General features: G+C 38.8%; 1 protein-coding gene across 1 annotated transcript in view; it reads left to right on the forward strand.

The window, feature by feature from the left end:
* The window catches only part of Cntnap4 (contactin associated protein like 4), a 292,183-nt gene that overhangs the window by 258,895 nt on the left and 8,106 nt on the right, over positions 1-25,182 (forward strand). Inside the window, exons 18-23 of the mRNA XM_005345710.2 lie at positions 628-867; positions 3,098-3,322; positions 4,966-5,099; positions 5,920-6,007; positions 20,936-21,154; positions 21,478-21,549. Of these exons, the coding sequence (XP_005345767.1) occupies positions 628-867; positions 3,098-3,322; positions 4,966-5,099; positions 5,920-6,007; positions 20,936-21,154; positions 21,478-21,549 (978 nt within the window). The remainder of the gene's footprint in view (positions 1-627; positions 868-3,097; positions 3,323-4,965; positions 5,100-5,919; positions 6,008-20,935; positions 21,155-21,477; positions 21,550-25,182) is intronic.

The raw sequence follows: 25,182 nt of genomic DNA on the forward strand, positions 1-25,182 counted from the left end.
AGGTGTACTTGTCAAATTAAATTATCAGACTAATGAAGATCAAGATTTTAAGTATATTTGTACATACCATGAATATATGCATGTGTGTGTATGTTCATATCTATATACACATACACACATGCATGCACACACACGTATACTTTTTTAAAAAGGAAATAACAGCCGACTAAAACAAAAAGCAAAAGCACACAACCATGACAATACACATTGTTATTTGAAATGAAGATGAAGCATAGTCCTAATTTTGTTCTTTGAAATAAAGAGATGGGGAAAGATGGCTTCTCCTGTATGAAGCTCAATAAATAATTTTCAGAAAACAAGTGTGTGGAGTTAGGCATGGCTCATCGACAGAGAACTTTTCTGGTAAGTCTGAGTACCTAGATTTGATCCCCAGAAGAAACAAGAGAAAAAGAAGCAATCCAAAGTTCAAAGAGTAGAATTTGTGGTGCATCTTTCTGAGTGCTAGTGTCCATCAACAGTTGTCTTTCACAGCTTCCAGTTGCTCCTCTCATCTGGCTGCTCAATTCTCTAACATCAGATCACAGGTCTTCCTCTTCTTCATTGGGTCCTTTATTTGTTTGGTCTTTAAGTGAAGGAACGTTTGCATCTGCAGTGTTTTTCTTGTAGGTGGGACCGCCACCCGGCAGAGAGGCTTCTTAGGATGCATCAGGTCCCTTCAGTTGAATGGGATAGCCCTGGATCTGGAAGAAAGAGCCACAGTGACCCCTGGGGTGCAGCCAGGTTGCAGAGGACACTGTGGTAGCTATGGAAAGTTATGTCGCCATGGAGGAAAGTGCAGAGAAAAGCCCAGTGGTTTCTTCTGTGACTGCTCTTCCTCTGCCTATGCAGGACCATTCTGCTCCAACGGTAGGTGTGCTTTGAGATCGTATGCCTGTGAATAAGACACCAGGCGGGTGTGTGTGTGTGTGTGTGTGTGTGTGTGTGTGTGTGTGTGTATTAAAATATTCTTTTGAAAAGTGGTTATTGTATGTCAATCATATATTAATCCTTGGACCTTGAACTCAGTTCTGAAAAAATACTTGTCTATTCTTAAATAGTCACAAATAGTAGCTGTAGTGATATTTCATTTGTATTTTAATAAATGAAGCTTGCCTGAAGATTAGAAAGTAAAACACCTCCACTGGTCAACCTTACAGACCAGGCAGTGGGGACATACACCTTTATTCCCAGTAGCCACACTAGTTTGCCATAGAAACAGGGCAGTAGTGGTGCATGATTTTAATTCTAGAACTAGAGAGGGATATCAGATGGGAAGAGACAGCTCTTAGACACAATCTCATTCTGAGGATTCCTGGAGGCAGGATTACCATTTCGGACTGAGGTAGAGGTAAGGGAGAATGGCTGGATGTTTTGCTTTTCTGACCTTCAGGTTAAACTCAAATATCTGTCTCTGAGTTTTGATTAATCATGCTACAAGTAGCCTTTAGGTGTCTTCAATGCTAGCCATTAATCTGCTTTTGCTTTGTCTACTATTAACTGTTTAAAGAACAGGGATGTCAACAACCTGTCCTATGGAGCAGTTCTTGGTTTTAAAACATTTAACATATCTAATACTCTCCAGAGGGTATTGCTATTTTGGGTAAGCACTTTCAGCAATGCAAAAACCTAAAAAATAAATTTGTGTATTTGTTTTTCTCATTCAAACACATATTTTCTACCAAATACTGATGCATAAGGAAACAGTGACACTCTGATACTTGGTATGTGATAAAATGAATATCTGCTAGAGAATGAAAACAGCAGGGAATTGATTTGCTGTTTCTCTTATTCACCAATCTATGCCACAGAAGAAAAACAGAGCAGAGTGTAGCAGCAACTATCTGGATCACTTTCTCTGAATATACAGACACATATTATACTCTCATAGTTTTTCGTAGAAGAAAACCAACATCCAATTAATTTAAATTCATTGAGTTTGTTGAAGTATCTCTGGGCTTCTTAATCTTCTCTTGAAGGAAGCTAAAAGAAATTGGCTCCAAATCAAAGCAACTTTGCAAAGAAAGCGCCAGGGGTTAGTTAATGAAAACCTGGCAAAAACTACACTTTTTGGGTCATCTCCTTTTTACCAAGAACAACCTGTGATTTCGAAATCAATTTTGGTATTCATCACCCACCACTGGTAGTATTCCGGGAGACATTTTTGGTCTGAAGTATGAATTTAAGCCCTTTTTGAGGATAACTTTCCTTCATTTTCTAATTGAAATTTCCAATTCTTTCTAAATGTAATCAGGAATGTTATACTACATGCATACATTATACTATATAAGTTATATTATAAATAATACAATTAATATATTGAAAATACCTAAAATGAGATGGGTACTAACTCATTGCTTTATGACCCAGTAAGCACGATTTATAAAACCTATCAGCAACCAGATGCTTATACTAGCAAAGAGAACAAAGTCTAAGCATTCAAAGCTAATACCTCCACTGACCTTTTCCATACACATGTATCTGCCTACACATGTATGTAAATTTGAGATATTAACCTTCTATAGGTAAAATATTATACTTGTTAAATTATTTCAAAAGGGCTGCATAATTTCCTCTGTTGAAACATGCTAAGCACGCACCTCTCTCACAAATAATGCTAGACTTCACCTTCTTTATGTAGTGTGCATCAATTGTGAAAGCAGTTAATATAAAATTAAGGTATTTCTGCTTATTGATATTGAAATGGAGGGGGGAAAGTCCTCACTCTTCAATTTTCCTATCATGAGAGGATACGTGCATTGTACCTACAAAGCAATAGATGGATGTTAGAATTTAAATAAGAAAGTAGATGTTCAGGGAGGAACAAGACAAGAAGCGTGGCTTATGTGTGAACTTGCATAAGAGAGTGCTAAGCTTCCAATTGTAAAGCCAGGCTAATGAATTAATTATATGTCATTCTAACATAAAGGCATTGCACAAGCCATTGTGAAAGCTCCATTCATTTGCTGTGTTATCTTAGCCTGGGACTGTTTCTCTTCGCTGTGTACTTCATTTTACAGCTTTGAGATGTCAATGAATGTAACTTGAACAAGATCCTTGGTTGTTAAATTTTTCAAAGTCAGTTCGCCTATCATTTCAGAGATTTCTGCCTACTTTGGATCCGCATCTTCGGTGGTTTACAATTTTCAAGAAAACTATTCCTTAAGTAAAAACTCCAGTTTCCACGCTGCTTCGTTTCATGGGGATATGAAGCTGAGCAGAGAAATGATCAAATTTAGCTTCCGGACTACACGGGCACCAAGCTTGCTGCTGTATATGAGTTCCTTTTATAAAGAGTACCTCTCAGTTATCATTGCCAAAAATGGTGAGTGTGTTTTAGAGGAGGGAGAAGGTTAGATTAGGACAGCAGGTCAGTAGAATCCAGATCCTTCTGGGGTGCTGGCTTCTAATCTAGCACAGGGAGAAAAACTGAGTATGTTTGGGTTTTCTCTTCTTTTTGAGTTTCAGTAGGATCTTACAGATTACTCTAAAAGGATCATTTAGATCATCTTTTTATATTTTTATAATTTTGGTGATTTTGTACCAACTATGTGAGGTTTTTGTTTGTTTCTGGAAAATGTTTATATGTGTTTAATATTTTAATTATTTGTGTGTGCATGTGTATGTATCTGTGTGTCTATAGGCTCAAGTGCAATTGTCCTTGGTGGTGTGAATCATTGGGTTGAATTCCCCAGAAATGGTGTAGAGTTACAGGAAGTTGTGAGCTTCCTGATCTGGGTGCTGGGAATAAAACCCAGGGCATCTACAAGAGCAGAGTGTCCACCTAACTGATGAGTCACCTCTCCATATATTTATGTTTTGTTTTTTGCCAGGAGCTCTTAAGTATTTTATATGACTATTGATACAGCTTTAGTATTCTACTTTAAAATAAAATGTCTCCTTGTATGTAATACAGATTTTCTTCTAATCAAAGAGAAAATGTATTCAAGGAGTGTTAATGGACCAGTATTATGCACAAAAATGTTCAGGAGATGACCTATTGGTCCTAACAGATGATAATGTAGTCGTAAGAATGGTTACTGTATTTGTACGGGGTGACGGTTTGTGGGTTCTGGAATGTGTTTGCTACAGAAACCTTGTCACCGGAAAATGCTTACTACTGTTTTTCTCTGTTCTGTGTGTGGATGAAAGACGGATATTTTAGAAGTGAATTCTCCAGGTGAGAAAGATAAACTGGCATTCAAATATGCAACTGTGTCGCCTCACTTAAATCAAGTGGCCCAAGGGCACTGATTGCTACAATAGGAATAATTTCGTTTCATGGGTGCCTCCAGTGTCTGCTTCGAGCTCAGAGTTTATCTGCACATTGAGGATATTTTTTTTCTTTTTCTGGTAATTCAGGAGGAGTTCTGTGAAACAAATTAATTTAAATCTCTGCAGGCAATTGAATACTATTAATTTGAATAATAAATTTGGCTAAAAGTTGTTCATTTCACTTTAATTTCATTCCAAAGTTTATACCTCTGGTCCCTTGGAAATGAGTCTCATCTTGTATAAATCTACATCTGCTCAAAGTTTCCTCCATCAGTTGTACTTCTGTGTGGGAGATGGATATTTAAAATAATATGAGGTTCTATTAAAATAATGTTATTACAATATCACATTATACATGACATTGCATAAATACTGGCACTTTCATTTTTTTCTGTGATAGAAGATGGTGTTATTGTTTGCACATAATAATTTCAGAGTTAAATTTTAGAGGTGAAGCTAAGGATTTACAGGAGTCAGTTTACGGACAATATATCTACTCTTGATTTAGAAAATATTGTGATTTCCCTTAGGAATTGACTTCTAGGACTTAGTGTTAGGTGACATACCCCAATGAGAGTTAGTGAACCTTTTTCTAGAAGTGAATGCGTCTAAAAAAAATTAAAAGGATTCAGACATTTCTTAAGTTGTTTTAAGATGGTATTTTTACTAATATGTACCTTATTTCTCCTTTAGGAAGTTTGCAGATAAGGTACAAGCTAAATAAGTACCAAGAGCCTGATGCTTTAAGCTTTGACTTTAAGAACATGGCAGATGGGCAGCTCCACCACATACAGATTGCCAGAGAAGAAGCCATGGTCTTTGTGGAGGTAATAGACATTCTCCAGGGGTCACACCACATCCAGGCATGGGGCACTTAGAGCAGAAACATGGTCCTGAATCACCCTGATGAAGACACTTTCCCGTGGTCTTCTATAGATAAAATCAAGCTGAGGACAAAATCATCAAATGTGGTCATGTATTTTACCCTTCTATTTTTGTTTTTAACAAAACTATATGAGATAGTATTAATAGCTGATGCTTAAAATGCCAAGCTCTGCTTGGTTTCCTTTTGCTCAGAGAGGAAACGATGTCTAGTTTCTCAGAGACCTACTGGTAGGACCATCAGTCATCTTGGGAAACCCACTTACTTTAGATGGGTATAAATGCAGTAATCATTCTACAACAGAAAATAAAGACGGAAATATCAGAATGAGTTTGAAGAAAGGATGTGATTCACAGCAAAATGGAATTATTCACCTAAGCGCTTTTTCAGAAAGCCACTAATGTTTCAGCTCTACATAGAACAAAATTTCTTAGCTGCATGACTCCAGTCAAAACCCCACGCTAAGGGGAAGTACTGAGGTAAAAAAAAATCACGTCTTTTTGTTGGATTTAACCGTCTTTGGTTTCTTATGTGGTAGAGCTAGGTAAAGTAATAAAGGGGAAAGGTTGTGGAATAAATGGGTATCTGTGAATAAATCAAAAATTATCAGATTTTGAGTGACTACATCTCTAAATTTCACTTTCTTAAACTATTATAGAACCATACTAACAAGTGCTTATCTTTTTTTTTCTTTCCTTCATCTCATTTTGTGACACAAAACAATGGTCATTTGGATGGCTATATTTTGTGTAATGATTTTATAGATTGATGAGAATACACGGAGACAAACTTACTTGTCATCAGGCACAGAATTCAGTGCAGTCAAATCTCTGGTACTGGGCAGAATGCTAGGTAAGTAAAAGAAAGAATCTTCTCCTTAGTCAAAGTAGACAAACATGAATCATAATGAACACACACACACACACACACACACACACACACACACACACACACAACACACACCTCATCGTGTCAAAATGAATACTTTGCCTTGTTTCAGCTGGGAAGCAATCGATGATGGAAGTAACTATGAGTAGTGGTTTCTTATGAAATAACAATTATCTTTCTTTGATAGGAAGGCCACACTGATCTTTGTCATGTGTCAATCGTCGTAGTTGTACTGGGTAGTCAACTTGACACAAGCTAAAATCATCAGAGAGGTGGGAACCTCAATTAAGAAAATGCTCCATAAGATAAGGCTGTTGGCAAGTCTGTAGGGCATTTTCTTAATTAGTGATTAAAGCAGGAGGGACCATACCACTGTAGGTGGTGCCGTGCTTGAGCTGCTGATCTTGAGTTCTATAAGAAAGCAGGCTGAGAAAGTCATGAGGAGCAAGCCAGTAAGCAGCACCCTTCCGTGGCCTCTGTATCAGCTCCTGCCCTCAGGTTCCTGCCTTGCTGGAGTTCCTGTCCTGACTGCTTTTTATGGAACTGTAAGTGAAATAAATCCTTTCCTGTCCAAGTTGCTTTGGGTTATGGTGTTTCGCCACAGCAATAGTAACCTAACTAAGACAATAATGAAGCATGGTATTTTTTCCTACATCAAAAATACCAAGGTAGAAATGGCTATATATCAGCTTCTATTGCTTGAATGTCACGTATAGGCTTATGTTTGTACACTTGATCGCCACCTGATGGCATTATAACCGCTTTTCGAATGTGGAGACTTGAAAACAGATGTGCACTGTTTGGGGTAGATTTGAGGCTTTAATGCTCAACTCCACTCCCTGCTCTCTCTTTTTCCTTTTCTGCCAAGATATGGCTGAGTTAGATGTCCTGAGTGAATTCATACCACAGCCACCATAGACCTTCCTGCCACCACGCCATCTCTCCATGATGGTCTGTAGTCCTTAAATTATAAGCCAAGCCTTCCTCTCTTAAGTGTTTCCTGCCAAATATCTGATCATAACAACAAGGAAGGTAATGAGGACATTTTGAAAATATACAGACTTTTACTTAACAGTGAAACTGAAACAATGTCTAGAGGAAATGGGAGGTGAAGGCAGCAGCTAACGAAGATGCTTTTGGCTGTGCTTTGTGCCATATTTCATTTGCTGTGTTTTATTTACAGACTTGCTTAGGGACACCTAGGTGTCTTATAATTCTTTTTCACTTGCATTATTTCTTATAGTAGTAGCGTTAAAGTAGTTATATGCTATCTCCGGTAAAATGTCATAATACACATGCACTTACCAACAAGGATTAAAATGAAAACAGAGAAGTCAAAAGATAATTTATTTTTACTTATAAATGAACAACTGAATGTTAATAAGTCGTGATGTTTTACAGAAGGGAGCTTCTTGTTATTTGGTTTTCATTATCTTCTGATATTTGGTAGCAACCTAGAATATTTTGTCTGGTGAAGTACTGTATTTTTTGACCTTGAAAGTTGTTTGTACCTGGATTAATCATTCCTTATGTTCCCTGTACATCATCTTAAAATCCTGAGAATGTTTGATTAAACCCATGGGTGAATGATCAAAATATTGGCCCTGGAGAAGGTTAATAGCTAAGTTTATAAATATTTATAGACTTTCAGGTAGTGTGATGAGCACAAAAATTATGTCCTCCTCTTCTCCAAGCAGCAGAAATAGCCTGGATCTCAATGGCCATTACACACACACACACACACACACACACACACACACACACACACACACGTATCCACAACACAATTTAGTTGCTAGGAAACATGACTAGAATATTCTAAGTGAGTCTCACAGTGTTAATTATTTATATCATATCTAATCTAACTATTTAAGATTGACACATCCTTTGCTTTAAGGAATATTCAAAGTCCAACACATTGAATATAAGATTGTGTTTCTACTTTATTTTGTAGCATTAAGATGGACTCAGATCCTAGACTAGATGTATAATTAGTAGAGAAAGCAATATGTACTTTGATCCTATGCATGTGAATACTTACCAGTTTTACACTAAATACAATTTAAGTGTTTAGAGCAATGCGTAATTGAATGTGGTGGCATACCATGTGGTACTGACACTTGAAAGTCACTGAGGTAGGAGGATCGTAAGTTGACTGACAGCTAGTCTGACATGCACAGAAAAAGCCTATCTCAAAAGAATTAAAAACTGAACAAGAATGACATCAATGGGCATGGGGAGATAGACAGGGAACAGCCCCCCAAAAAACTATAGGCAATTGAGGAAAGCTGGTCTTTTCTAGGGAAAGTACGGCAACTGATTATCCAATGTCAAATAGCTCTGAAACCACACACACACACACACACACACACACACACACACACACACACGTACATAAGATTATATGGACTGACTAGGTCATATTTAAGAATATAAATGTCTATGCATATTCATAGACACATGCAGTAGCAATTAATAAAAAAGATGGTGAATTTGAAGGCGAGCAGGGAGTGGCATATGAGAGGGTTTGGAAGAAGAAAAGGGAAGGAAGAAATGTTGTTATAATATCAAAAACATTTTCAAATGTATTAAAAAGTGAACAGGACAATATCTAGGCCCACTCTGGAAACTAGTCCAGAACACAAGGAATGGGAGGATTTCCTAAGGTGTCCTCACCAGGCTTTAATTACAGTGCCTGTCATAGTACATCGCTATTAAGCTAGCACAGAATTAGAGTTAATACAGAACTTAGCAGTCTTGCTTAACGAAGGGCATTCCTGTTTGAAGTCAGTATGGTGAATTTTATTAGGCGTCACCGTCCCAAATTTAAGGGCATATTTAAATTCATCAGCCTACATAGATACTGAAGTATTTACTAACAATCTTGGAATGCAGTTTGAAAGACTAATTTATATGTTGGGACTTTTCAAGCTGAGATTTAATAAAATCATGAGAAAGCTGTTCCGAAGTTCTAAACGCTGCCTGCTATTCTTGCAGCTACGACTTACAAACCATCGTGCATCTTCTCCTCCACTGACTGCTCCCTTCCATTTCTTTTGCCTTCCAAAATTCAATGTGAATTATGAATTCCTTTTCAATAAACTCTTTCCAATTGGGAGGGGGAGCCAAAAGAAAAGAAAAACAAAACTCTAGTTAGGTTCTCAGTTAAAGATAGAATGCATTTTTCCAACTTGACCTTGAGAAGTTTCAATGCCTATTTGAGGGAAATGTTTCTATCGTTTCAGGCAAGTGTAGAGGTGAGCATGCTGGCCTTCATGAATTGGTGATTTAGGTTAGGATGCATACAGAAGGTGTTGTTAGATCATTTCTTTTCATAACAACAGTGTTTTATTCCACTTATAGTGACGGCGCCGCATAGGAAGCCAAAGAGAATTTGAGAAAGAATGAAATCCTGTCATTTGGGGCAAACTAGATAGAACTGGAGGTCATCATGTTAAAGGAAGTTAGCCAGATACAGAAGGCAAATGCTGCAGGGTCAGCTCTTGTATGAGGATGCTCAAAAGAGTCCATCTGAATTCAAAATAAAGATAACGAGGGGTTGGGAAAGGTGGAGAAAGGGGCGGTACTAAAACGCAGCAAGACTGAAGGAGTAACTTTAGTGTTCCACAGCGCAGTGGGGTGTCTACAGTTCACAATAACCTACTGTTTATTCCATGAAGAACCAGAAAAGAGGAGCTTGCAGGCTCCAAGTGTAAAGAAACAATAGTAAAATGAAAATGTTAGACCCTTGATTTGAACAAAACTTACTGTATACATGTATTGAAGTATCAGGCCATGCTCCATAAATATGTCAATGAGCCAGGTTAATAATAATTTATTTTTAAATTAAATTTTAAATAAAATTAAAATTAAAATTACATTTTTGGTATAAGGACAGCTCAACCACTGTAAGGAGCAGCCACAACAAAACCATGGCAACAATACAGTCCAAGGTGATTTACATGTGAGGCTAATATCTTCTCTGTGACTCTGTCATGGGGTAGATGGATGGGGAAAAATGAAAGCCCTAGAAAAATCCAGGATGAGGCACAGGAGAGAGGAGGTAAGGGGTGGCGATCCACCCTGAGCTGAGGACTGTCTGTTGCAAACCTCTTAGTTGATTATTAGACTCATAGAAGTCCTTCACTGAGCCTGGGGGCACACAGGCAACATTATCCCTAGAACTAAAAGTCTACATCCGACAGCATGAAAGTGTGCCCATGTTTCAGAATGTATTATTATTAGACTGTAATCTTACAATGAGGGGAAACATGAGCCAATATCACATTCTTGATATCAAGAAGACATGATGGTTTTCTGTGCATGATATATCACAAAAATAATATGAAGTAATAGAAAATAGTAAAAGGAATAAAACAGTTCCCAATCTCAAGAGCTCTTATGTTTATCAGCTTATGAAAAGAGGCATACATGTAAGATGTGTAACATGTGTGCCCACAAGTCTAAGTAATGGATGATATTGACATCATATTTTGTCTTCAGATTTAATGCCGGGCTTTCTAATATAATACTATTGAAAGTAGAAACATGTTAACTATATTATAAAATAATTAGGACATTGAGAGGCATCCTGTGAGGAGGATTGTCTTAACACAATTACAGAATGGCATTTGTTTCCTTTTTTCAGATGAATGTAGGAGATTCATGTGGAATTAATGATGCTAATGTTTTTATTAAAATTTCACATTATTCAAATGTATATCATTCATGATGAAAACTTATGATTAAAATCCAAACTGAGCAATGAACTTCATAATCTAAATCAATTCATTCTCCCAGAAGTATAAGTGATAATTTATTTAACATGTACCTAAGGTATGGATCTAGATGGAGAGCTAATCATTTGTAATTCAAAGGCAATTAATAACTTCTAGTCAAACTTTGTGTGGCACATGAATTCATTATAAAATGTTGCAGAGCCTATTAGTATAGTCTAGTGTAATATATTAAGTTATCACAAAATAGATTGACAAAGTGGTTGAATAATGAAGATATTAATTTTCCAGAGTGTTGCTCACTTTTGAAGTTATGTATCGCGTTAGTACAGGCCTTTTTAGAAACAACTGGCAGGAAAAGAGTAAGCACTGGGAGATTTTTATTAAGGGAACACCGTGAGAGAAAACACAGAGGGTGAGTCATGTAGCTGTCCTTCCAGATGGAGAGACTGGGGTTGAAACAGAAGTCTGTTATACTACTGTATATTCTAAGAAAGATCCACCAAAATCTTTTGGGAACTCCCAAGACAAATCAGAGGTGTCTCATAATTGTGAACAATCAGAACATCTGTTGTTTCCAGTCCTTGGTCAGCAGTCTGTGAGAAGCATCATGGAGTAATTGCAGCATGTTCTTGAGTATTTAATTGAGTAAAATGTACCCTAAAAGTGTTTTACATAAATGATCCCATTTTCCTCCCATATTGAAATATATTAAATGCTTATTAAAAAATAAATTCCGCATAGTTCTTTTAAGAGGCGGCAGATAAAATTGACCTGTGTTTTTTAGTTACAGCATACATTTTCAACCAAAAACTTAAACTACGAGCTTTTACTGCTTTGATATTTCTATACAGAAATATAGAAAATTTTAATTCTTTTAAAATTAGGGAGAAATGGATATAATTTTGGAATATTATCACTGTTAACTATTACTAGCAGATGCTGAACAGTATGGGAAAACTTTAGAAAGTCGTATCAGACTTGCCAGGGATGATCTGGTAATCATTTCTTTCCTTTTTAAAATAATTGATTAATTCCCAGACTGATCACAATTTCCCCTCCCTCCATCCTCTCCTCCCCATCTGTCCCCCACCCTCTCCCCCTCCCTCTTTAGAACGTGTAGTCTCCCATGTATTTATCAGGCAGCCGTGGCCTATCAAGTTGCAGTGAGACTAAGCTCCTCCTTTCCTATTAAGGCTAGATGAGGCAACCCAGTAAGAGGAAAGGGTCTCCAAAGCAGGTAACAGAGTAGAGATAGCCACTGCTCCCACTGTTAAGAGCCCCACAAGGAGACCAAGCTCCACAACTGTAACATGGACAGAGGGCCTAGATCAGTCCCATGCAAACTCTCTGGTTGGCCGTTCAGTCTCTGAGACAGCTACACCTGAAAACTCTAGAACAAACAGAAGCAAACACACCCAAGAGTAGAAGGCAGGAAACTGATGAAGGCTGAAATCAATAAAATAGTAACAAAGAGAACCCTACAAAGAATCAATAAAACAAGGAGTTGTATTTTATTCTTGGAGTAAATCAACGAAATAGACAAACCCTTATCCAAACTAACTAAAAGGCAGAGAGAGAGAATATCCAAAATAACAAAATCAGAACTGAAAAGGAGGATATAACAACAGACACCTAGGAAATCCATAGAATCAGGTCATACTGGTAGCCATTTCTAACTCCCTGTTACACTTAAAATGTAGAGGAATTCAGTAACCCTAGCAGGAACGGGAGATTTCTAACAATGGCAAGGGGATTACGATTTTATCCAAGCAACTCATTTCAGGTAAGTTGATGTTACCATATCAATAAACAGATGATGTTAAAATTTACATTCCATAGCCATCAATTTTTGTAAGGTTAAGATTTGGGAGATATGTCTGGATAACTGTATATGTAAATGTTTATTGAAGGGAGAACTGGATACTTATTCAGCTTGTTCTGAGGGATAGTTTATACCCACTTGCAATGGTGTCTTAGAGCTGTCTATCTTCGGGGACTACAGAGCCAGGAAGTACACTTAAACCACTTCCAGGCAGATTTCAGCCAGATAGGAACACAGTTTGTTCAGCAAAGAAAGGTGAGTCTATCCAACATCAATGGAAGTTAAACATCCTATGCTCAGGACTCCTTTTTGCAAAACTTACTTCAACTTCAGCAGTCAGAAGTGAGAAGAGAGGTGACCTAAATAACCGAAGGACACTGACTTGGTTAATATGCTGTGTGGTGACTCTCAACATAATAACTAGTTATTTTAAAATCAAATTGAAAAAGGAAGTATAAGTAGGAATAGAAAAGATACAAAGACCAAAAATTAGTTTTGAAAATTCATCAGTTCCATAACCTTTTGATTAAAAAAAAAAAACTTAAAATGTGGCTGGCTGACTTCAAGGATGTGTCCTTGTAAAGACGGTGATGGTCTTTCACGTTATTTAGAACTGGCTATTGTTGGACACTTACAAGCACCATTTTTCCTAACCCTGTTATGTGACTAGAGCTCAGAAGCATCATGCCGCCATACCCAAGGGATATTCATGGTGCCAGAAGAAGCATATTTCCTGATTGTAATTATAGAACAAATGATAAGATGGCAATTGGGGCTTTTTGTCAGAGCGTATAATCATGGGTAAGTGGTTCCTGTGGGATGGGCAAGCACACTTCTCTGAGTGAGCTGTCTCACTCAGGGCTACCATTTGGTTGTCAAGCATCATAAAACAGAACTCTGCTTACGCTTCAGAAAATGCCAGCCACAGAAGTAAAAATCATCGATCCAAAATTCATGCAGTATCAGGTGCTGAATCTAGAAACCTGACCAAAAAAAATCTACTAGACAAAAACAATTCTATAATAAAAAAAGGAGGCATTATTTAATTATGGGCATGCTTCAGTGTGCCTATATTGGGAATGCATGAACAAACAAAGCTAGGAAGTTATTCAATGGGGAAGTTATTAAAGAGGAAAGTGTGGGTAGGAGAAAGAGCAGGAAGGTGCTGGCCGGAGGGCAGAGTGTGGATAAGAACTGCTGAGGTGGAGAGAGGGCACAGCCGTGGGTAGGAGGGGATCAAACTGAATGTTTGCATCTGATAATAATCTCTAATACTGATTAGAGCGTGTCCATGGCATTTACATTGTCGGTGTTGCCTATTAAGTATAATGGGGCAATAGAGATGGGTCCATGTCTCCAAAGCATAATCTATCATTGTTACCAAAAATTATTTACTCCTGCATTGTACCCAAAAAGTTTGTTAACATTGGTGGAAGTCAAACATTCAGATTATTTCTAAGACTGGATCCTGGAAGAGGAAGAGATATGGACTTCGTTCAGTCTCGTATTTCTTGTGAGATGCACACATGCCATTTCCTTAAGCACATTGTTCATAACTTTCTTAAGTCCTAAGGTCAAAGAGAATGGAGAAATGTCTCAGTGGTTAAGAGTGCATACTTTTCTTCTAAGTATTGTGTCCAGCCACTACACCTGGAGATACAGCACCCTCTCCTGGCCCCTATGGTCAGTACACTCAGTTGCACATACCACCGTGCAGACACACATATATGCATAGTTAAAGAAAATCTTGTAAAAGGTGAATTATTTCTCAGTAAATTCCTTAGGCTAAACATTTATGAGATGATTTTATAATAAGATACTTTTTCTGAGATGTAATTAATCGAAGAAACATGTAGGTATAAATTGTTTTGATAATTCATTAAGCTTTTATTGGGTTACAATTATACCACATTTTAAAAACCTCCTAATTAAGATAATTAATATAATCTTAAAAGTTGCATAAAGCCTCTCATGAGAAAATATGCCCTTGTTTTGAATAATGATATAATTTAACTCATTATAAGATCTCCAGAAAAAATAATCACTATTCAGACTGAAAGAAGTTAATAATTGTTCTTTGTTGTTTTTATGTCAAATGTATAGGATCACATAAGAACATTGACAACAGTCATCTTTTGTTGCTTCAGAATGAGAGTTGAAAGCCAGGAGCCAGGTTGCACAAAGCACACCCAGTTCATGGGTCTGTGTTTGTTAGGCTGTGTTGACTTCATCTTTTCTATCTAAAATACATTTTGTGGTTGAATTCTGAGTCCTCCTCATGGGTTTCTTTTAGCGTCCGAAAAGATTTGAAAAAGCTGAAGATTGCTTTCAGTCAAATCAGCAGCCACTTTAGTATGCTTCCAGGTGACAACCGGCGGGATCATGGATCTCTTCTGAGCCTGTAGATTCAGGCAATATACTTGGATTTATGCAGTGACATTTATTTCGGGTAAAAAAAAAAAAGGTGTGATCTGAGAATGTCTATTCAGTATCCTCAGTGAAAGTTGAGGAAGACTGAAAATTTATCTCAAAGATATATTACGCATAAAATTTCCTGCAAAGCCAAGGAGGTTTATTTAAACTTTCTTCAGAAGATTGATTTGGTTTTAAGACAAATACGCCACTTGGTTTTAATTATGTGCATATGTGTGTAGGTTTATGTGTTCAAGTGCACGTACACACAAAGGGCAAGAGAGGAGGGTCAAATCCCCTGGAGATGTAGATCCAGGTTGCTGTGAATCCTCTGACATGGTTGCTGCACACTGAACTCTGCTAAAGCAACAAGAGCTCTTAACCACTGATCCATCTCTCCAACCAGAATTAGACTTCTTGAAGATGCTGATCTTGTTAATCTGTCTAATGACACTTACATTGAGACAGGTTCTCCTGCCGCAACAGAGAGTGAAGGTCCTTGAGAAAGCTACCTAGAAGTAACTTTTGTGTGGATTAGGGTATTGAGTTTCCATCTGAGAGCAATAGGTTTATTTGTAGGTGCCTGTCAGATTTAACTTCTTGGCCCACGGAGCCCTTGGTGTCTGCTTTGCTGTTTGCTTTTACGTTCACACCTGTTTTTCTTCGGTCTAAATAGATGCAGAAGCAGACGCATCTGCTTTTCTAGCCTTTGCTGCTCCTGTGATTCATGACACTATTTGCTGGCAATCCTTCCTTATCTTTATCTTACATACGAAAGTTCTTGAAATCCTCCCCGAAGTTGGCCCCTTTTCCTACAGAAGACATTATAAACTACTTGCATTTATTCTCGTTTGAGTTCTCAGACTTTTAATTTGGGGGTAGGTTATGAGAATCATGAGAAATTTTATAAATCGCTCCTTGTCATTGTTCTTCCTCTGACTGCCATATCTTCCTAGAAACACTCCTTTCTCTGTAATAAAAAGGCACTCCATCAAATCCTAATTTCCGGGAACTCAATTTTTCTTGTAGACTGTTTGTTAAATGATTTCTTCACACAAGCAGAAGTTATTCCCTTTGTTGGCATATACAATTGAGGCTTATTTTTTAATAGGCAAGACTGCCCAAAAATCTTGAGTCACATGAGGATTTTTATAACCAGAAACAAGAGCTAGAGATGTTTGTTCTCAATTCCCTCCTTGGCCTTCACTTCTCTAGTCCTTGATATAGGGTTGGCATTGTAGGAATCAGATAATGGGAAAGAAATGTATTTTGTTCGTTGACAATGTTAGCACACTTGTTAGAACACAGAGGATGCTGAGGACTTTCTAAGGCCTGGATTGCTTATGAGAAACTTCAGTCTACACTATTCATGTTGTCTCACAACTAGACTGAATTCTGAGAAGAGACAAGTCCCATAAGGCTTCTTCCCACTCCTAGTTCTAATGATAACCCATCCATAAGTGGTCCTGAAGCAAGGAGATGCTGGTCTAGTTGTACAGAAAAGCTGTATCTGGAGGATGCCAGTGAGGAAGCAATCCTGGGGTTCTCTATCTAAGGGCTTAAATGTCTTTATTCTATCTTGTGGAGATTTTATACAAAGAGTTTGACCCTGGGGAACGTTGGCTTTACTAAAGCTCCTAGACCACATGTGTAAAGACCAACACGAGGACACACATGTTCTCCTTGTTTTGCAATGCATAAAAATGACCTTATAAATGGGACATTTCCACTCTGACGTTGCAAACACTGTAGAATGAGGGGACACCAACTCCTGTGTGGCCTTCTCCGAGCTTCAACCACCTGAGTGAGGCAGGAGGTGACTGAGCCCTAGCCAGGAGATGGAAAACAGAACAAAGTGGTAGACTTTTCGCTCTATGCTAAACACAGCCAGGGGTATCTTTCCCCCTTTCCCTTTGGCTAATGCTTGAGGAAACACCCTCACAGAAGTACCTACAGTTGTGGGTAGCTAATCTACTAGGCTCCTCTCGATCCACTGAAGCTGCCAATCACAATCATTACAAAGGATTCAGCATCAAGGGAAACAGAGAAGCCAAACAAGCAGCAAGATTCTCTACATAAATTAAGCTATCCAATAGACAGACTACCCAGGTAAAACGCAGCACAAGTAATTCAAGTAGATTCTAGCAAAGCAGGGCACAACCAAATAAGGAGCTGGAAGAAGAAACTGGAAATTAAACTGGAAAGACTGATCTAGATTGACACGTGAGTTCATTTCCTGGAGGATGAGGTGAATGAAAGGTGTCTGGCCCACACAGAAGTAAGTTATGACTGACAGCAAAGATGAGAAGGAAAGCAGATTTGGAGAAGATGCATGCGAGACCCAGAATGAATAAGCGACGTCCCGGTGGGATCCAAAGGGCACATGCGACATCTGTGGAAACTCCTGAGCTGAGTGAAAACTGTACAAATGGAAAGGGAATGGAGAGGTCAGGGGCTCAGTGGTGAGAGCAGTTGCTGCTTTTTCTGAGGACCCGAGTTCAGTTCTCAGCATCCACACCAGGCAGCTCATGGCCGTCTGTAACTCTGTATCCAGGGAATATGGCCTCTCTGATCTCCTTGGGTTCCTACTCGTACATTCACATATCCACAGGCAAACGCACACACGGAGTTTTCTCTTTGCAAACTTGAAGGCTTCAGGCTGCACCTCACATGGAATATTTTTCACGAGGGAAATAAATCTTGATTATATATTTTGACTCAAGACTTTAAGAATGTTTTTAAAGCCTACAAAACTTTTATTCAACATGTGACTATTGTAGAAATTATGAAAAGTATTGTTATTAACACATGTGCCATTTTTAGAAATAACCAGCTTATAAAATGTTTCTAAAATAAGTGTTGCCCTTTTCTATTAAGATCTGTAGGTCTGAACTTATAGATGTCCCTGTAAAAATGGGCAATTTGTCCTAGGCATCCTGTGCATATCTGTAGGTCTCCTGTAACTTGTAAAATAGGAGGATATTAATATGTAGTCTATGGATGTCTCCCACAAATTTACAATCATGCCTAGGTCACTCGTAATGCCGAACGCAATGGGAAAACTGCACAATCAGTCATTATACTCTGTTGTTTAGGGAACAATGCCAAGGAAAATGTGTGCCATGCTCAACACCGACATTTTATTTCCAGTGGAAGAGTGACTTTTACAAAAAAATACATATAATTCGAAATGTAGCTATGCTATCCTTTAGAACTTTTTGTGAAAGTTGGCATTCCTCAATAGAGAATATTTAAACTGATTTTTTTATATTTTTTATTTCCTTTAATTTTTGAGATTATAATTATATTTCATCCCTCTCTTATCTCCCTCCAAATCCTCCTAGGCACTCCTTCCTAGCTCTCTTTCAGATTTATGGCTTTTTTTTTACTAATGGCTACAGTATGCATACATGTATATAAATGTAGACTGGTAGTCTGTATAATGTTAGTTGTATGTATGCTTTCAGGGCTGAACATTTTGTATTGAATAACCTTTTTAAAAGATATTTGGGGTCTGTAGGTGCTTCAATGTGTGGATGGGGAGACCATGGGTATGATGAGCTAGTACATTTGTCATTGTGACTTGGACAATGATTGACTGAGGGGCTTTTGTTTCTGTGTGGGTGAGTTAACTCTACACCATGCGTTGAGGAGTTCTTCCACCTTTCAGTTCCAGCCATGGAGGAGGCAAGGCAGGATCTTGAACCAGCTAGGTACATCCCACCCACAGTCAGGAGCAGAGAGACAATAAGTACATGGATGCTTCACTGCCAGCAATCATCACAATCTCTCCACTCTTAAACAGATCACTACCCATGCCTAGAGAATGGTGCTTCCCACAATAGGCTAGGTCTTCCCACAATCAGTCTCCTTAATTAAGACAACCCCCCAAGGACGTGTGCCTAGATTAACTTGATCTAGAGACTCCCCATGTGAGACTCTACACAGGTGATTCTTAAGTTGTGTCAACTTGCCAAACTATCACAAGAGTCAGTGATGTCTTTTTGGAGATTATGATCTTCTGTGTAAGCCACAGAGTGATAAATCCTCAGGGCTATACTTTCTAGAAAGGAGAGCCATGGAATCAGGTCACAGCCTCCCAAGGCAGAATATCTGGGCCCAGATACAATTTTCTCAGTCTATTGCTGCACTAGCAATGCATGTATAGCAGCTCGATTCCTTTTGCTTCTGTCCTTATTCAGAGAGTTAGATCTGTTGAGCATTTTTTTTTTTACCTTTACTTTAAGGTCTCCCAGGTTAATGAACAGAGGATTTTAAGTATGGCTAATTAAGAACGAGATGATGAACTCTTCTGGAAATGATTAAAGGCCATAACCAAAAAGTGATGCTGTGTCCCTAATCTCCAGGATTCTTTTTATAGAGAATGAGACTCATAATAGGAAACCTTTCATCAATGTTATTTTTTATCATTAGATATAAAATGTGAATGAAAATGGAGCCAAAAGAAAATGTTCTTCAGAAACCTAGCTATTACAAGAAATGACAGGCTCAGAATTGAGATGCCTGCAGTTACTTAAAAAATAATGTTCAAGCCCAGATATCCCTCAAAACAACAACAACAAAAGCCATTGCTGGAGATAGGAGCTCAGTGAAGGGAAGACTGAACTAGAAAGTGATTCATGAACAAAAGGAGCTTGTGATTTGGGGGTACAACTGGTCTGAGGTCCAGAATGTAATGTTAACAGCCCTGTAACCTCAAATAACTCATTAGTCTGGATCCAAGTGTCACATCTGTGTGGTGACAAGATATTCCAGTAATGACTGTGAAATCTAAATAATAAAACGGTGTGCCACACACACTCAAATACCCAATAAATACCTAAGGCCCACTATATTTTTGAAATGAAAACGCACATCCTTGTGCACACACATGCAGCATAAGAGAAGGTAATGATGTGATTTACTACCCTGTTGGATGGATGAATGCATCATGGTCTGTGTATTTTAAAATGCTACAGTAAAAGCTGGTTGTGACATATGTCTGTGATCAGTGTACTTGGGAAATTGGGGATGGAGTATCGGGAGTTTCAGGTCACTCTCAAACTATCATTGAGATGGAAAGTAAGTTGAAGTTCTTAGTGCTGACCCCAAGGAGACACCCCAATACTTTTGGAGTTTTGACCTCTCCAACCTGCTGATCCTGGTCTCCTGGAACGTTTGGATGGGATCATGAGCCATCAGAAAGCTTTTGACAACAGGAGGACCTTGTTAGTTTGGGCCAATTTTCCCTCTAACTTCTGTTATTTTCTTGGCTTGAATCTTAAGGCTAAGCAGAGCTAATCTCTAAACATAGGACACATCTCTTGGTATTGATTGCACACAATAAATACACTTTGATCTATGCTAGAATGTTAATGGCTAAGATGCAGCTGTTGGAAGGGTAGTTGCCTAGCATGCAAAGAATTGGAAGGGTAGTTGCCTAGCATGCACCAAGTCCTAGGTTTGATCCTCACCAGTGCACAAAACCAGGCATGGTGGTACACTCCTATAATCCCAACACTTGGGAAATAGAGTCAGGAGAATCAGAAATTCAAGGTCATCCTTGATAACCTATAAAGGTTGAAACCAGTGCAGAATACATGAGACCCTGTCTCAAAGGAATAAGAAAATGTGAAATCTTGTGACCCCTCATTAGTTCATAGCGTCATCCATTTTTTCATCATCTGCAGAGAGTAGTGTTCTTAATGAGCCATGATTACAGACTTTCTTCATTAACCCTGAAGTCTCAACACTATTTACAGGAAGACTTAACAGACCCAATTCTTTCAATAAAGATGGAAGAAAGAGTTCGCACTTGGACTTTTCTTGCTGTTGTATTTACAGGTGCAGGGTATTGCACACCTGTTTCACCATGCCCTGCTTGTTCGCCACTCTTGATCATGTTGTGTTTCTTTGTAGAATATAGTGATGTTGACCAGGAGACAGCACTGGCTGCAGCCCATGGCTTCACAGGCTGCCTCTCTGCTGTGCAGTTCAACCATATCGCACCTCTGAAGGCTGCTCTGCACCCAAATCACCCAGCCCCTGTCACTGTGACAGGGCATGTGACGGAGTCCAGCTGTGTGGCCCCTGCTGGCACCGATGCCACCTCTAGAGAAAGAACACATTCATTTGCAGGTAAATTAAGGCTCTTTCCCTCCTCTGTCACAAATGGACTCATTCACAGGATTTGGACAATTTCCTAATTTTGTTGTTTTTATCACGATGACTTCTGAAAATTGCTTCTGTTTCATCTTCACATTCTTCTTCATTGACTCTTTTCCGGGGTCTCAAATTTTTATGCATTACAGTTGACATTGCTAAGATTGAAAATCACAGGGTTCTCACGTGCAGCTCTATCGTTTTATTCTGGTTTAAAACTGAGGAATTCTTCAGAGTTTTCTCCTGCTGCTTAGGTGTATCACCCTATCCTTTTCTTTGTGTGTGTGCTTTAACTGTAGATCATTCTGGAACAATGGATGACAGAGAACCTCTGACGCATGCAATCAAAAGTGACTCTGCAGTAATTGGAGGTAACTGGGATGCATGAGTGATTTTTTGGTGGAATTTTATTATTACTAACAATTCTGAATATAAGCCTTAGAAAAATGTCTATGAAGAATCTACATATTTTGACTAGGGAATGTAATTAAGTGGTAGCCTAGCTGGCCAAGAAGCATGAGGTTTTAATGTCATTTCCAAGAATTTGGGGAGGAGTTTACTTATCTTTTTTTTAACTTTGTATTGATTCTTTGTGAATTTTACATCATGCACCTCAATCCCTCTCATCTTGTACAAGAAAAAAGCAAAAAATTAAAATTAAAAAGGAAGTTAAAAATAAAAATGAAAAAAAAAATCTCTCTAAGGAAGCTATAGGATGTCACCCAGTATACTCTTTTGCCCAAACAGTTTTGCTTGCTAATGTTCATTGCAATGAGTCCTTGGTCCGGTTTGAGGCCTCTGGCTTCTGCTCTACACTGTCCATACTAGATCCTCACCAGGACTCCTCTTAGATATTTGGTCACTGTCCTGCATCGTGGAGATCCTGCAGCTTCGGTTTGTCAGAATGCACCACATTTCTCAGATGGGGTAGATGTTGGGGGTGAGTCTACTCAAAGTTCAGGATCTGGGCCTAGGTGGTAGTTGAGTTGCTCGGCCCATCTACTCTTCTGTGCCTGCATGTCTTGCTTCGCCCAAGGGGTGGGGCCAGCTCTTGTTGCTCACAGCAACTGTCAAGGGGTGGAACCCACTCTCCAGCTCTTCAAGGCCAGCTCTTCTGCAGCCACGCCACCAGGGCCAACTCTCCAGCACTTCCATGGCAAGGGATGGGACCAGTTCTCCTGAATACTGTACCCAGCAAGGGGTACAGTATTCCTATGCCCATGTCTTCAGAGCCAATACTCCTGTGCTCATGCCACCAGGGCTTGCTCTACTGTGCTGCCCAGGCAAGGTGCAGGGCCCCTTTCCCTCCTAAATGCAGGTACCAACTCTGCACAGCCCTTGGACATCAACATGGCCCCAGACCAGGGGCTTCTTCATGACCTTTGGTGCTAACATGGTCCATGTACATAGACCCAGAACCCTGCTGCTGCAGAGCCATGGGGGTTCATGTATCTCAGTTGCCATACAATGACTCTTTACTGATTTTAAAATTTTTATTCATTGCATTTCATACATGTATACAATGTATTTTGTTCCTGTTCATTCTCTATTGCCCTCTCTTATCCCTCCCATTCCCACTGAACGCACTACTTCCCAGCAAGTCCTAGTCCTATTTTCATGACTTATGTTTTGTGTGACCCACATCCATTGAGTTTATTAGGTTACTCGCATGAACATAGATGGGAGGTTATCTACTACTGGGACATGGGCAACTTACTGTCAACTACACTGCTGAATAAAACAACCCCCCTCCTCCTAGCGTGCTTTAACTGCCAATAACTCTTAGGACGGGGCAGGGCCTCTTGATTGTCTCCTGTCCATAATGGAATGTTGACAGACTTGTGCTTGTACACACCTTCCCAGGCACTGAACTTGAAGAACGGTGGTCTAAAAAATTTACCGGGATGATCTCAGAGAATCTTCCCAAATTTCTAACTTCCTTGGAAATTCTTTGTGTAAATAGGATAATCTCACTAAAGCATCACACTCTAAGACCAGTTGTTGTGCTATGTAAAAGTGAACAATATTTAGCTTAAAGATGGTCGTCTGCAAGCCCTAGAAACTTCTGCATGCTTTGTTTCTTTAGACATACTGCTTCTGCAAGGGCTCATATCACAGTAGGAAAAAAAACTCTAGATTAACATTAGAAATATGCATTTTGTGTTTCCTTAATGCTTATTAAAATGGATATTTCATCATTTAGACGTGCCTATAAAAGAATTCTGTGCTTTCCGTTCTTATCAAATCCTAAGTTAATAGAAAGTTAATAGATTGAAAGTGGTTCTTAGTAATTTTAAATTGCAGAAGACACACAAAACCTTAAAAATATCTTTAATGTGACAACATCTTCTTAGAGGTATATGTTATTCAAAACCAAATTCAGAAATAGAGCTTTTCGTGATTAATGCTCTTCAGATGCTGTTAATCAGAGGACCAAAATGTTAAGTGCTTTAGCATTGCTCTGCTCTCTGAATATCATATGGATGCATAAAATAAATAACCATTCAGCCTTACATCCAGAGAAAGTGATTACTCATATCCTTGCGAAACTTTCATGTAGACATCATGCTGGACCCATTTACTTTTTTACTTTTGTGTTTTAAATAATTTAATTTTGCTTTTAACTCTCTTTCTGTGTGTGTGTGTGTGTGTGTGTGTGAATGTGCACATGAGTGTAGATGCCAGTACTGGTTGGATTTTGTCAGTTTCACACAAACCTAGGCATATTTGGAAAGAGGAACTTTTAACTGAGAAAATGCCTTCATAAGATTGGTCTACAGGCAAGTCCTTAGTTCATTATCTTTTTTTAAATTTTTTTTTTTATTGAGAAAAGGAAAAAAGTTTCCACCTCCTCCCAGCCTCCCATTTCCCTCCCCCTCTTCCCACCCTTATCACCCTCCTCCCACTCCTCTCCCCCTCCCTCTCCAGTCCAAAGAGCAGTCAGGGTTCCCTGCCCTGTGGAAAGTTCAAGGTTTTCCCCCCTTCGTCCATGTCTAGGAAGGTGAACATCCAAACTGGCTAGGCTCCCACAAACCCAGAACATGAAGTAGGATCAAAACCCCGTGCTATTACAGGTGATGGATTTGGGTAGGTTTAGCTCACAAGGCAAGCGCCACCCGTTGGCAGATGGTCCTGAGTTAGCCAGGGGGAGCAAGCTGGTAAACCGCATTCCTAGTGGCCTCTGCACTAGTTCCTGGCTCGAGTTTCCTGCCTTGAATTCCTGCCCTGACTTCCCTCAGTGAAGGAATATGACCTTGCCGGACTGAAATAAATGTTTTTCTTCCAATGTTGTTTTGGTGCTTTATTTCAACGATAGAAACCTAAGACAGTACCCATAAAGGCCAGAAGAGGGATCCCCTGAAGCTGGGTTATAAGCAAATATGAGAGCTTAGAACTGAACTCAAGTCTTCTGCAAGAACAGTACATGCTCTTAACTACCAAGCATCTCTCTAGCCCCCTGCCTTTTCAAAGATTTTACTTTTAATTTTGGCTTTTATTACGTATGTATGTATGTATGTATGTGTGTATGTATGTATTGTATGTGCATGTGAGTGTGTGTGTGTGTGTGCCTCTGTGTGTGTGTATATGTGTGTGTAAATGTCTATGTGTGAACAGTTTGATGCCTTGGGCTGTCTCTCTTCTATACATTAAGTTTCTCTAGTAGCTAAACCCTAGTTCAGATGGTGAATAATAATGGTCAAACTTTCTCTCATTGTTATTCCTATTTTTCTTCCCTTAAATTAAATATCTATAAGTTAAAAGTACATGTAACAGAATTCTAACAAACAAAGCAACCCTTCCCTTTTTTGGGGGGGGGGTGATTAGTTTAACCTAGAGTTCAGGCAGTTATCAGAATAGTCTAACAGAAACACATGCTGCAGTATAACCCTACTTAAAATTATAATACCTGTAACATACTCAACATTTTAAAGTAGGAGTCTTGCATAGGCAAAATGGCATAGTCAGTGCTCTTCTTGCCTAGCTTACACACACACACACACACA

This window comes from Microtus ochrogaster, chromosome 4, assembly GCF_000317375.1.
Source record: "Microtus ochrogaster isolate Prairie Vole_2 chromosome 4, MicOch1.0, whole genome shotgun sequence".
NCBI lineage: Eukaryota > Metazoa > Chordata > Mammalia > Rodentia > Cricetidae > Microtus > Microtus ochrogaster.